Below are 14,739 nucleotides of genomic sequence, written 5' to 3'. Positions count from 1 at the left end.
CAGGAGCCGAGTGAGTCAAGCAGGAGAATATTTCTTAGATATAAACCTGCATACCAGCTGTACAGAGATACAGCAGTGTCAAGGAGAATTTGTAAATGCAGCTCTGTATTCGGAACAGGGGAAAGGTTATTAATGGGAAGAGGCCATTCAGACTATTTTGCTTGTCTGGTTCATGTTAACGTCCCTGATTCTAGAGCCTCATGAAGCCATTTGTTGAAGTATTTTGGCGATTTGGCCTCAACGGCAGGGCAGTTTGGTACAAGGTCTTAGCAATTCAGAGACGCTCATGGATTGGAGCTGTACTGTATATAACATGTTCTTCAGCTAGCCTCTGCACTTCATATCAAGGCGTGCCAATTTGTGTTTCTAATGTGCAGTGATCAGGGAGGAAAATGCAGGAACTCTCATATTGGAATTAACAATCAAGCTATACCTGCTGGCCTACAGCAAGCTGAAGAATATTGGTTGTAGAACACTGCAACAGATCTGATTTGCACAGCAAGTCTCAAAAATCCACCTGGTGCAAAATACGTATTGGAACTAGAGTTGTTGGCAATAAATCAAATAAAACAGCACAGATACAAACTTAAACTAAACATACAGCTATGAACAATAAACATCTAATGAATTTCATTTTCAATCCCTTCAGGTTATTGGTAGTCTTTGTGTCATTATTGTGATAATTTAATAACTGGGGTGGCACACAAAATCAAAACTCAGTAAAATAATGATTACATTTGCATATATTTGCATAGTAACAAGCAACATGTCATATTAGAAAATCCAGAAGATCATTAATGCTGAGTTCAAAACAAAACAGAACGCTTCATGGAACAACATGCATCCTCAGAACCTGCCTGTGGTGCTTCTAGCTTGGGTGACTCTTCCTGAGATAAGGTGATGTGAAGCAATTCAGTGCTTGTGCTGTAGTTCTTGCAGATAAGGCTGCAGGCATTGCAACAAGACCATTGCTTTAAGGTTCGTCTTTCTTTTATTATGGTTCATTTGTTACAGCGTATATCCTGAGTCAAGCCCTTGCAACACAGCTTGCAATTCTGCTTCCAAAGAGCAGCTGCAGACTGATACCTACTGACTTCTCTTCACAGACCATGCTGCTGCAGGGCAGGGCCAGCACAGCAGAGAGCCCCACGTGTGCGTCACCCCAACCCTCCATGCCCGAGGGTCACACAGGAAGCACTTCGGGAAGCTCTCCACTGAGAGAAATGGAGCCCTCAAATTAATCTGAATTTAAACCTTCAGGGAGGCAAGCCATTTGGTAAGCTCCATTAAACCCAGTGCAGATGGCTCTATTTGACAAAGGAGTGCTCTGTTGTGTAGAACAAGAGGAGGAATAGCTGCTAGATTATGTGTTGGGGAGTCATTGCTGTACGGACAGAGTAAACAGGAAGAAGGCAGTCCAGACTGATTCTTCCCCATGTGAAATACTAGAACAAGATGCAATTAGGCTGTCTCTGTATGTGCTTTCCACTGACTGATACGGCCACTTAAAGGACAGAATCTGTCAGCTGTTGCTGCCTGTGATTCTTGTACCATATGGCATAATGGAACATCACAGTATTTAGGGATACCTAAATCGGCATCATTCTAACAGCTCTAAAAAAGATCTTTTTAAGAACCCATAAAAATACATCACAGTCCTCCTTTTTCTTCTCTCCCAGTCTTTTAAGTATCTCCCAGGTCCAGTCAACTGCCTTCAAGGGTACTAACTGTACTACTGCTCTACTCCCCATTCTGACTTCTTCATTGACACAGGGGCTTCTACGCCCAGCTCAGCCAGTGTTTAATTGACAGCTGGGCGTTCTGGGTCATGGCTGCTCTGACACCTGCCCAGGACATCCTACAGAGACAGCGAGGTACCTGTCTCATCGGAGTCCTTGCTTTCTGGAACATCCTCCATGTCATCGTCCGACATCTCCATCTCCTCCTCTCTGCGGATTCCCATCAGCTCCTCGTTGTGGATGTTTCGTATTTCCTGCGGGAACATGAGTGTGGTAGGGGGCGACTATTATTCCAAAATGCAAAAACAAATCCATCGGGAACATATTCAGCAACACCTTTACTTAACTGTTCTTCTGCAACCTGGAGGAAAACCAGTTTCCCGAACTTCACCAAAACACCCCTCCTCCAAAAGACAGTTCAACTTTCATTTAATCAAAAATCCTTTAAACTGAGAAATCGTGCTGTGAAGTTTTGAAAATTAAATTTATGAAATTAAATTTTAATTGATATATGTATGTGTGTGCAGGTTATAATATTACAGAAATGATATAGTACATGAACAACACATTCAGAAATATGAGCTGGAAGACCATTGCAGAACAGATGCCTTCTCTTAGAAGAGCCTCATTTCAATCTTTCAGCAAGCTATGACTGTGTGCCATCAGATCATTATCCTAATATTGTTGGAGGCCTATTATCATTCTCCATGCTTGCCCTGCCTGCTCTTTGTGTGGTTCAGTGCTGTTCATATGACCATGCGCTAGCTTGCCATGCTGGGCCCCTTTAGTTGGGCAGAGCAGCCCAGGAGGCAGAACAGATGTCCACATCGCCGCACGGAAGAGAAAAGTGCACTCAGCCGCTCAGGAGCCAATGGACTGAAGTGAACACAAACACGATATGCTGCAGTATGGCAGCGTGGCCCCATGATGTTACCAAACACCATTAGGAAAAGACTCCTTAAGCAAACAAACAAAAAGGCTGTAAACAAACACTGCCATCTGTCGTGAGTTTCATACGGTTTTACATTGAACTACGAAGGTCAGTCAGATGGCACCAAAATGAGTCAATATATACGACTAGGATAATGAAACAATGAACATTTAAGGACATAATGAACGCGTGTCATTTACAAGATATCTCTCGGCAATGAAGCCTTTGAAAATGTAGAGAATTCCTACCAGACCTTCAAACTTTAAAGTTCTGTGAAAGCAGAGCTCAAGTTGTTCACAGACCCTGCGTGCAGGTTCTCCTGCACAGACTTGGAGAAAGACAGACCAGGAGGAAAAACACACATAGGCTCCCTTGAAAACTTCCGGCTTCAAACTCATTTTGTCTGCTTGAAAAAAAGGCTTGTCATTACAGCATGGGAAGACTGGTGTTGGCAGCCAGACTGGAAATAAATGCATGACCTACTCATGTGAAGACAGAAATCGTTGATCTGCTGATGTAATTATTGGCACTCTGTATTGTAAGTGAGTTAATTTGTCACCAGAAAATATTAATTTCCACGTCCTGGGATGAATGAGCATTTGAGAAACTTAGAGTAGATATTGCTGAAGTATGTGCAATTTATTGAAGAAAAAGTACTGATCAGATTATTGTTTCAGATAGTGTTCTAATGCCCAAGCTCAACAAAACATACTCCTGACAGAACCAGAATAATGAATTGCATATTGTGAAAAACTGGTCAAATAAATCAAAGGTCTGTTCTTGACCTTACCAGGAGGGATTTATCTTTGCTTTTTCAGAGATATTATAACATTAGAAGATGCAAAACACACAGATCCTGGACAATGTCTGAATCTCACAGACAGGTCTTTAGGAAGTAGGACATCCTTGAATGTCAAAACACTAGTCTGCACATACAAGAAAACCCCATGTCTAGTGAAAATCTGTTTCTTAATAATCCAGATGTTGACTGCAATTACAACTGGATTTTTCATTTAACAAATTGGTCTTTGGCACAAAGATTTGTTAGACATGATCATACTGTTTATTTGCAGTCCCTGCAAGTGGGCAACAGATCATATTATTCAGTTACTAACACATTATAATACTGATAATGTATACTAAATATTTGACTTGAACATCTGAATTTGTTGTGAATCAGATTTAGGAAGGTAAGCCAACAGCACTTAAAAACTATTACTTACCAAAGCCAAGATGGTACAAAGGGATGTCTAACTGACTTACCTAGAGGGTGAGCACCTGTCCTCTGCGGACATGCAAACAGAATGCCCCTTTATACCCACAGGGAAATGCTGATTGTGTCTGCAAAGGGTCTGACTGTGCGACCTTACCTTCCATTAACAGGAAATTAACAATACACCCAACTCAATCCCAAGGTCTCGAAGGAAAAAAAGCTATGCAACAGGAGCAATTGATATAACAACAAGACAGACAGAGGCCCACTTATAGGACTAAGGAAAAAACAGAGCTGACATCCACCTTTGGAAAAGCAGAATGTAGTCATAGTGGGCATTTTATACACAACCCAGCAATTATAAAATATTCTATCAATTGCCAATCCCCAGGAACATTCATTTGTATTAATTTCTTGCATGATGGCATCAGACAAAAAATATAATGAGCTTGATCACAGAAACTCCTGCTGCTACAGGTATGAAGTCATTTATTGCTCTCGTTTCTTGCAGAATGAAAAGGACAGTGTCAAGTTTTGAAGAGACACCAACTCTTTGTTAGGCCGATATACTTATTTTCTGTATAACTGGAGAACAATTAAAACTGAATTAGGTCTTCTGTACAAAGAGAGTGGGAGAAAATAAAATTGAAACAGAACAGTGAGAATGAAACCAGGAAAAAAACTAAAAGTAAAAAAAGAAAATCTATACAAGGCAGAGGAAGAAGGCAGCTGAAATATCATTTTGAAAATTGCAAATCTGAAATGCAAGTCACTTCTTCTGCCAACCATTACAGGCAGAAGATGCAGGTCACACATTCTCCCTCTTTTTCTCAGGTTTCTCACATCCAAGCATGTTACTTTTCCTCTGCAGATGCAGAAAATTGCTTTTGCAAGTTTGTCCTACATGAAGCCACTGCGTCTGCTGCTGCAATGGGCTTCCTGACCCTGAGAAGGTGTGAGCCCTGGTGACTGCCTTAATCAAGAGGGCTGAAGGCTCTCTCATAGCTAATCACCCCCGCAGCGAGGGATTTTAATTTGCACTGGTGTGAGGCAGGCAGAGAGAGGAGAGCCAGGGTCCTGGGGCTGGAGTTGCCACAGACAAGGGGATGGAGGTGCAGCTACATTCTGCGGTAGCCATGGGCAATCTCGATACAACTGCCACATACAAAATAAAAATAAACAAACAGATTCACAATCATTTCTAACATAAAAAACTTCTTCTTGCCAAGATAGAGAGAAGCCGTAAGAAGAGAAGAGAAGAGTAAGTCAGTGAGAAGAAGCTATTGACAGCCTTTAACACTGTATCTTACACCAGCATTTCCACAACTGCTCTGGACGCCACTGCCTGGAAAAGAACACAGTTTTGGCTGATGGATGAAATATAGAAGGACAGGCAGATAGACAGACAGGGACAGACACAGGACGCAAACAGAGAAGGACACTTGAGACACAGCTGGGCTGAGACAGAGACGGGGGAGACAGCTGGCACAGGAAGGACCAGCAGAGAGGCTGGAGGAAAGGCTGGCTGACTGCTGGACCAAGGGTCAGCAATAAAGACATAACCCACAATTCCTGCCCTATCACCTTCCTGTGGAGATCTCCTCTCTCTTACACTCCAACACACTCCTCAGCCTTTCACCAGCAAGGAACACTGAGAACAGCTGACATTAAATAATGAGACTGAGACTATTATGATGTAGTAATGAGCCCCGTTTAAACCACAGCTTTAGCAAAAAGAAAATCTGTCCAGTCTCTTAAAACCATGAAAAAATTAAATATTTGCTTTACTTGCAAAAAGCCCCTTTAGATTAATGGCTTAAAAGGATGTAGAAAAACGACAAGAGAGAAGGGGAGAGAAGGAAAATAAGAGACTACTTAGATATCAGAGGGAAATTGTGTTAATAGTTTTTAAAGTGACAGACTAACCTACATTAATTAAAAAAATCGTGTTTTCCTCTTTTCTAAACATCTGCAAAATAATTCAGTGCAATCTGGGAAGTGGTTATTTTGAATTTAATTCACACTGCTTGTACCCAATAACTCTGCTGTCTTAAGCAATAATTACATTAGCATCAGAGCAAGTTCTTTAGCAAATTATGGAAATGAGTCAAATGGAAATACAGAAAAATGTGTAAAGATGCAATTCAGGGTGCATAATTATAAATAAAGGTTAAGAAAGAAAAAATAAAAGAATCACATTAATTAAAAGCCTGTCGGAAGCCCTTAAATACAGTAGGAGCACCTCAAAGACAAATTGATCATTCTGTGGTAGAAACCACAGACAAAATTTAAAACCTTACGTAACAATACAGTTTAAATAATGGACATGGCCATGTGCAATTCAGACACTCTGTCCACAGGGTTAGCTTTGCAAACAATATAGAGGTCTACGAATGCACAGACTCTTCTTTTAGAACATAATTTACTTCTAAATTCAAACTATTCGCAGCTGAAGCGACACTGGGACTCACAAAGACACAAGCATGAAACGGAAGATAACACATTCAATGTAACCTCAATCATAAATTAACAATATCACAGGAATACTGGATAAATGGGAAAATGTGCTCAAGATGTTTTTTAAAAGGTAAGAATAACAGCAGTTATTCATTGCTTCGAAGAGAGATCTGTGGCAACAAATAGATGTTGGTGTGATCTGACTTTGCAGGCACAATGGATAACAAGCCAAAAACGAGACGAATGAGAGAGAACATCACACAGTAGGAAGCCACTGTCACAGCTGCCCTCCGGTGACAGAGGCAGCAGAGAGAACGCACCCATGATCCAGAAAAAACTCACTGCTCTTCTGTCGGCAAATTATTGTTGCAGAGCTCCTCGCTTAGAAAAAAAAAATCCTGGAAGAGCTTTGACCCATAAGAGTTTATCCTTCACTGCTGAAGAAATTAGGCTGTTAATTACAGTGGAAGAACTGTTTGCTCATTTAAGCACCAGAAGGGTGTGCTATTGATTAAAGTGAGGGAACGCACAGAAAGTCATCAAATATCAACCCTTCCCCTAGGGAAAAAATAGCTTTTCAAGCATAAAAAAACAACTATGTGAGCCACTTTTTAAAAACAGACATGACAGGCTTTAATGCTTTAAAAAAAGCAAGGAAGCTATAAGGGCTTGCTTCAGCCATTGAGCATAAACATTGAGAGGTACAGCTGTCTTGTCATGGAGACCTTCTGGGGCAGTGGGGGTGCGGGGAGGGTGACAGTCTGGGGGTGTGGGGAGGGTGACAGTGGGGGTGTGGGGAGGGTGACAGTGGCAGTGGGGGTGTGGGGAGGGTGACAGTCTGGGGGTGTGGGGAGGGTGACAGTGGGGGTGCGGGGAGGGTGACAGTCTGGGGGTGTGGGGAGGGTGACAGTGGGGGTGTGGGGAGGGTGACAGTGGCAGTGGGGGTGTGGGGAGGGTGACAGTCTGGGGGTGTGGGGAGGGTGACAGTCTGGGGGTGTGGGGAGGGTGACAGTGGGGGTGTGGGGAGGGTGACAGTCTGGGGGTGTGGGGAGGGTGACAGTGGGGGTGTGGGGAGGGTGACAGTCTGGGGGTGTGGGGAGGGTGACAGTGGGGGTGTGGGGAGGGTGACAGTGGCAGTGGGGGTGTGGGGAGGGTGACAGTCTGGGGGTGTGGGGAGGGTGACAGTCTGGGGGTGTGGGGAGGGTGACAGTCTGGGGGTGTGGGGAGGGTGACAGTCTGGGGCAGTGGAGCTCTGCATTCATATGCAACAGTAAAAGCAGAATTCCCTAAATGCTAGTAACTAAATATCATTGTGTGCTTTACCTTTTCTATGAACATGGAATCAAAGCCCTTAGGAGTCCATTTCAAACCAGCATTCAGCCAGCTGTGCTACCTTCTGCACAGCAGCTGGCCTCCCCATAAAGCATAGGCAAGCCTAGATGATAAGGAAAAGCTCACCGAGTTTCACATAATGGAGTGTTGTAGAGCGCTGGGCACTTAGCTGCCTTAATTCCTTGCTTAACTCTAAATTAATTCTCTGTTAAAAAACTGGCAAACTCTAGAGAAAAACAGAGGGTGGGGTGGAAGATGTGGAAATGGAGAAAGGAAGAAGAAATGAGAGAGGGAGCTACTGACAGAAGAAACAAACACATACAGAAGTATAAACAGAAAAAATGACCAACCTCTGCTTGCTTGCGCCACACGTCCAGGTTCTTGCGCTGGGCTTTCGAGAAATGGTCCCATGCCTTTTGTTTGGAAGCAGCGTGGAATACAGACACAATCTGCTCAACTGTGGTGGTGTGCAGGGCCGGTCAGATAGCGAACCCAGATTGTACCGTCCGGACAGAGGGCGGGTGGGAGGAGCAGAGGAGTAAAAAAGTGGAATCAGGCAGGTAGGCAGTCATGCTGTACTCTCCGTTACAGCACAGGGCTGTGTTTCGGGTCTGGGTCATGTCAGGTGGGGAGGTTGTGGGACCATGATAAAACGAGAGGCCCACGGTCCCACCGCGAGATGACTGCTGTCCTAAAACACCAGACGGTGCGGCACACTGCATGAAAAACAGACGGCTTACCCCGGTCAGGCTGTCAGAAGTCTTGGAATCCCATCATAAATGGTGGAGGGCATGCAATAAATCAACCAATCAAGAGCTTTGGAAGTCTGGAGCCAGTTCCCTGTGGAACCTAGCCCAGCAAGCAGGCCAGTGTCTTTGTAAGTCACTGGAGCTGCCTGTTTCCTGGGGATGTATCACCAGTTTCTGTCACACTGTTCGTCCCCAGGTTGCAGTCGAACAGTTCAAGCGATCTGACTGCGGTCACGCACACACAAAGACGTTTCCTCCATTGGAAAATGAATTTCTCTTCAAAAATCATTTAACAATTTCCACCTTTACTGTGGTTGTTATTCTGGAAGGGGTGTAGGTCTTGTTTACGCTCTTAACAAAGGGAATTTGTCATCTGAGTTTGACTTACCTCATTGCCTCCTACAGTGCGAATTAGAAATGATGCAGCATTAATGACAAATCACTCCTAAAACAGCTCTAGTAGCTGATAGATTTTCCTTCACTTTCAACGCGAGTCACTATTTTCTCATTAAATAATCCATTTGTGATATAATCCCCAAAGAAAAAAAAAACTCTGTGTAAAAATTTACATTCAATCTTTATGAGCTTTAAATGTATAAGTCAAACCAGAAGTTCTGACCACACTGTGACCACTGTAAGCCGTTAATTTCATGCAGTGATGACTTGAATCTTATAACACACCCCTGACAGTAACAGCACTCTCTCACCGTCAGAGCTATCATAGCAGATGTCAGCACAGTGCAGGCAAGCTGTTTACAAAGTCATTTCATTTTTAAGAAGAGGCATGAATCACAGGAAAACATGTGGCCCTGTGTGAGTGTGTGCTTGTCTATATGCCTCTCGATTGAACATATTTCATTAAGGGTATAAAGGGAAAAATCGTGCAAAGTGTCCTCATCTTTCTTAGGTTCAATTTCCAACTCAGTTTACAGATGAAATCAGATGCTGCTCAGACTTCACTTTGGACAACATTAATACAGTGAGTACAACAGGGGCTTAATGGTGATGCACTTACAGAGCTATGAGTCCGCACTCATAACTACTGCTTCTGTTCAGGGTTCATTTTTGTTTTCTGGCACTAAGTCAGTGAGCACTAATTAGAAATAAATACAGCAAGCACTAATTAGAAATAAATACAGCAAGCACTAATTAGAAATATGTACACACTAATAAAATAGAACAAGAAATGGACATCAAATAATTTCAGCGCCTTTGAGCTGTCATGCATGGCTTCATTCCAAAGTTTGCTCTGGAGCACAAATTTCCTGACAGCTGAGGCTTCCCTATTCTTCCAAGGGTAAAGGGCGAGGAAATAATCAAATCCCGCCGGGACGTGCTGACTTGTGTCCAGCTGGTCAAAAACAGTTACAAAGTGAAGATGCCACCAGCGTTTCTGTGGAATCTGACATGCACATATGCACAGATGTTAAACAGCAATGCTGCTGAAAACAGTTTGCTTGGCTCTCGGTCATTCTGGTTTGCAATGCAACGCCTATATGCATTCCAGCCAACATAGTGATACTGTGCAGGACAGAAAGCTAGTTGCTGCTGCTCCCTGCCACAGCTGATGAAGACGAGGATGAAAATTTTGCAGAGCCTCCCTTACTGGACTGAAAAATTCTTGTGATGAAAAAGCAAAGTTACTAGCACGTGCCTTTTATTTGGAGAATAATTTGGAGTTGCTTGTTTGACAGAAAAATGCAAGTTCAGCACTCCCCTGAGAGCAGCTCCGAAAGAGCCAATCTGCCACCACTCCTCGGAGGACCTCCGGTCCCACCACTGCCAGGGGAAGGAGCAGTCTCTCCGAAACCTTATTATAATCGGTCTTAATAAACCTCTGTGTCGATAAGGCATCCTCAGCTCTCACCGTGGCTGTGAGACGCTGGAGTGAAGGGATGTTATCAAGATCGATAACTACTTTAGCATCCTTTAATTTGACGGAAGCAATCGATAGGGAAGGCAGAGGAGTGTTCGGAGCTCCCCTTTCCCCCCCCGCAGACTCGGAGAGCTGACAGCACCTGTCTGACAGTCAGCCCACGCTCCTGCTTCTGCACAGGCTGCTCCGGAAACCGGTGACATTTAGAAAGCTGGTATTTCTTAATCAGTCACCATCTTACCTGCCTTTGCAGCACATTCCAGTCTTGACTGCGGCTGCAGCCTGCTGTTTTGGGAATGCTTTGCCTTTTTTTTATTTGTCCCAATTTTCACGCGGGAACCTTTTATTTAAGGGCTTATCGAAGTGGGGACAAAAACATTGTAAAGAGGAGCAAAACCAAGTCAAAACAAGCGCTGCTGTCCTGGGGCCGTTTATTCCTATTATTGAGAATTAAAGATTGACTCGGGAACGGATCTTGCCCCAATGTTAGGATTTGTTTTATTTTATTTTTTTTCTGCAAAGAAGATTAATCTAATGATAATGCAACAAATTTCTTTTAATATAATTCTCTCACTATTCAACTTAATATGTAATTTGTGAAAACATCTCCTCCCAAGTAAAGGTTACTACAGTACTTCTTTTAAGATCTGCACCTCGGAGTTAGTAACACTCAAAATGAGGATAAGGTCCTGATCTGAATACAGGCACTGCTGGCTTACTGCAGGTAGGCCACACTCCTGATGAGTGAATGGTCGGCGCAGAGGAGACTGTTGCCTCCCCAGACAGTCCATAGGTGCCTGGAGTGTAATTCTACACACTCACTGTTCACTCCCTCAGAGAGTACTTTTGCTAACATGATTCATCGTTTTCATTTTGCCTTTTTTATCCACAGCAGCAAAGGAAATCAATTTTGAACATCTACTGTTGCGCCAGGTCTTCTGTACTTTTTAATCTGAGATGTTATGTAAAACAAACCAAGTAATAACTCATAGGTTTGCTTCTTGCTTCCTGGTGTAACAGCACATTAAATTGAAAAGCACCCAGCTTCACATGTGTCTACAAAGTGTGGCTAAATGTGCAGTATCAGTCCAATACAATAAGCCAGATAAATCAGAATTTATATAATGGAAAACATTTTTTTAAATATGTATGAGATCTTGTTTGTATATGTGTCACATTTATAAACCCCTGCCAGAATTAAACTCCAGCGTGACATTTTCAAAACTAGAACTGGAGTGAAAAACCAAGCCCATGAAAGGAAATGACTGTTGACCTGGTTGATTTGGATCATTCCACCATGGTGCTCTTACTGCCCTACCCACTCCGACTGGGCTGTGCTGACACTGCCTGGGCCTGCAGGATGCCCTTCTAACCCCCTCTACTGGTCCTTAAGAATTGAACTGAGCCCTATAATAGTCAATGAATTAATTAGCTAGGGAGTACTAAAAGTCTGTAATATATTCAACTGAAGGGCTCCATATTACATAGCAATATTCTAATGTACGTTTTGTCATGGGTGTGCTACGAAAGTCAATTGTCTCTGCACATTTGTGATTCTTTATTATTCATGTTGTTTTGTTACTTACTTCAACTCTATTGCAGACTTATCTTCTCCAGGTTAGTTGCCCAGGATTAATATAAACAAGTAGAACAAACAACAGTGCTGCATTTTAATTGAGCACTGCATTTAATCTACAGCTTAAAACTGCAAACCAATATTTCTTCATGCTGTTTGTTATGTTTTATAAAAGCATTCTTTGGCTTCTGTCTCGTACCTCTGCACTTTAAGACATCACATCTGGTTTCCAGACCAGGCATTTATTAGAAACTCATACTCTACCTGTACGTCTTTCACTTCACTTCCTCCCCAGTCTGACCTCCAACACCTCCAACAGACTTACCTTTTCCAGTAACCCCCCCACCTCCCATCCCTTTAAGCATAAGAAATTCACAGCAGATGCATTATGCAAGCGGTGAACTCTTTTTGAAAGAGAGAGAACTTAAGAACTGAAGGAGGAATGGATTGATGCAGATTTCAGCTGACTCTATGAGTGCTTCTCAATGTTCGCAAGCACAGAAGAGCTGTTCTTTTCTAGATTCTTGGACACCCATTCTTGTAGGATAAGATTAGATAAGAGGCACAGATCCTTAGCCACAGAGCCACTGCTCCGCCCCAGTTGGTTTTTAACAACAAGAGGGGAAGGGTAAATCCAAAATGACTTAGCAATGACTTGGCAATGGTATCTCTGTGACTTGGAGACTGTGCTCTCCGAGTGCAGGCTGATGTGTGGGTTTAGTTGCCGTGACTGTGAGAGGTGCTGTCACTACACAGCCCTTCGCGCTTGCTGAAGTGAGAAGCAGATGCCAAATTTTTCTTTCCTCCTTTTTTAACCTCCTAAGCAGCCAGGAGTTTTAAACCACAGCCATGCAGACATGGTACAGTCTGGGCTAGGAAGGTACAAGGGCCTACAATGGCGTGACCTTAGAACTGAGGGTATTAAATCTTGTAGTGGGGTCACTGAGTTCACCACTTGTGAGGTTTACAGAGAAAATACTGGAATGAAGGTTTTGGAATACAATGGTAAATTTCTTCTTAAAGATGGGGCTGACTCATAAAGTGGAGACACGGTGGCTGCAAATTTGTCCTACTGAGCCATCTCCCAGTACTGTGAGCTGATGGTTCTTCTTCTTGCTGCTTAACTGCACTGTGGCAGAAACCACAGCTCACACCTATGTAATAATACTGAAGCGCACTGAGGCCTTTCTGACCTCAATGTTAACAGGCAGTCTTCGGAGAGATGCTGAGTAATGCTTAATGCTCTGCCTTTTCTTTGCATTTTCCCAAGTCATCAGTGTGTGGGAAGAGCTATTTTGCCAATCAGTCAATCTCCATTAAGACGTTCTTCTGCAAAGAGCTATGAACCTGTAACCAAAGGAGCTGCAGCTCTGTCATTTCACGAAGAGCACCTGCACGCCATCTATGAAGTAGAATGTGTCTGTGGAGCCCTGACACAATCAGGATGCAGGTCGCACAGTACTCACATTGAACCAGGATCCCAGCAAGGGCGTTCTTGAACTTCTCCTTTGCCTCCTCCATCTCCTTCTCGTGTGCCGCCTTCTCATTCATGAGCCTCCGGATGTGGCTGTTGGAGGACTGGATCATGGAGTAGAAGTTGTTGGCGTTTCTCCGGTTCACTTCACCTCGTTCCACCCAGGTCAGCAGAATGCGGATCGCCTCTGGGAACTTGGAGTCATCTGGAAGGGAAGCCAACAGCAGAGAGGGAGATGGTGAGAAAATGAATAAGAAGAGACATAAAGAGAAATTTCTTTAAAAGAGAATTCCGGGTGGAAACACAATGGATTTAATGGCACTGGTTTAGCACAAAGGCACAGGTGAGATCAAGGGTGCAACTGAAATCTTTAAGACAACTGGTGAGTCACACTGATGAGAAAGGAAACTGCCAGCTCCTCCTACCACCATCAACTCTGTTACTGTCTTCAGCACAGAAACCTAAAGAAAACTGGCAAATGCAAGGAGCTTGTACTGGGACTCCATATTCCTAAGTCTGCAATGACAAAAGCAGGTTTCAGGCTGCTTTCAATACGTACAACAAAGAGCACTTGCTTCTCATCTGTATTGGGCAACTGGTATAAAAGGATAAAGAATCAGGATAGGGAATGCAGCTGTGATCCATGAGAGTGGGATTCTGTCTTTGTGTTTTCGAGCTTTGTTGAAAGAGCGGGGCTCTGTGATCCAAAGCCTCAGTGAAAGCTGAGCACTTTAGGCTTTGTCCTGGATGTGGATGGGTTTTTGACATGGTGCCTTTGTGCAGCAGCGAAATCTGCTTCTAATCCCATCACCAGCCTCCCACCCTACATTTCCCTTAGTCTTAAACTGCCCCACACAATAACCACATTGTCTGTTTTTTGTAATTTAGCTGGATGCTTGGGCTGTATCTGGTTATTGCCATAAACAGATAAGGCAGAGAGAGGGAAAATGCCGTATTGATTTTCATTGTTACTAACGCACTTAGACATCTACCCTACAGCCATACTCTTCTGTGCCATTCTCCAGATGTGCGGTCACACACACTGCGCTTTAAAGCCCTGCAAACAATACTCAAAGCAAGCCTTGTAGTAATTTGACAGCTTTTTATAAAACGTAGCAAATTCATTGGAAACAAAGAGAAAAAAAACTACTGAGAAGAAAATCAAGGCATCTCGCTCTACTGTCTTGTGAAGCACAGCGCTGAAGGACTGAGTGTGAGAACTGATTTATTTACAATCTGCACAAGCTGTAGAAACCCAGGGGCCTGTCAAATTATTCACATCAATAATCTATCGCCATCTAAATACTGAATCAATGCATCACAACGGTAAATCCACAGGGAGAGTCCATCAGTTTATCCATTGTGAGATTTAGTTGTCTGTGTTGTCAAAAC

General features: G+C 43.3%; 1 protein-coding gene across 12 annotated transcripts in view; it reads right to left on the bottom strand.

Annotated features, from left to right (window-relative positions):
* Positions 1–14,739, bottom strand: part of enox2 (ecto-NOX disulfide-thiol exchanger 2) — a 186,028-nt gene that overhangs the window by 14,702 nt on the left and 156,587 nt on the right. For all 12 annotated transcript variants that reach the window (XR_015924979.1, XR_015924980.1, XR_015924981.1 and 9 more), the window contains 3 exons: positions 13,340–13,552; positions 8,023–8,129; positions 1,879–1,993 (listed from right to left, as the gene is read on the bottom strand). Coding sequence is in view for 9 of the 12 variants with exons in the window: in XM_088597494.1 (XP_088453620.1) it covers positions 1,879–1,993; positions 8,023–8,129; positions 13,340–13,552 (435 nt within the window). In the remaining 3 variants the exon portion in view is untranslated. The remainder of the gene's footprint in view (positions 1–1,878; positions 1,994–8,022; positions 8,130–13,339; positions 13,553–14,739) is intronic.

The sequence above is a fragment of the Lepisosteus platostomus genome, chromosome 10, assembly GCF_059453375.1.
Source record: "Lepisosteus platostomus isolate fLepPlt1 chromosome 10, fLepPlt1.hap1, whole genome shotgun sequence".
In the NCBI taxonomy this organism is placed as follows: Eukaryota; Metazoa; Chordata; class Actinopteri; order Semionotiformes; family Lepisosteidae; genus Lepisosteus; species Lepisosteus platostomus.
This window is presented reverse-complemented; position numbering and strand designations above follow the sequence as displayed.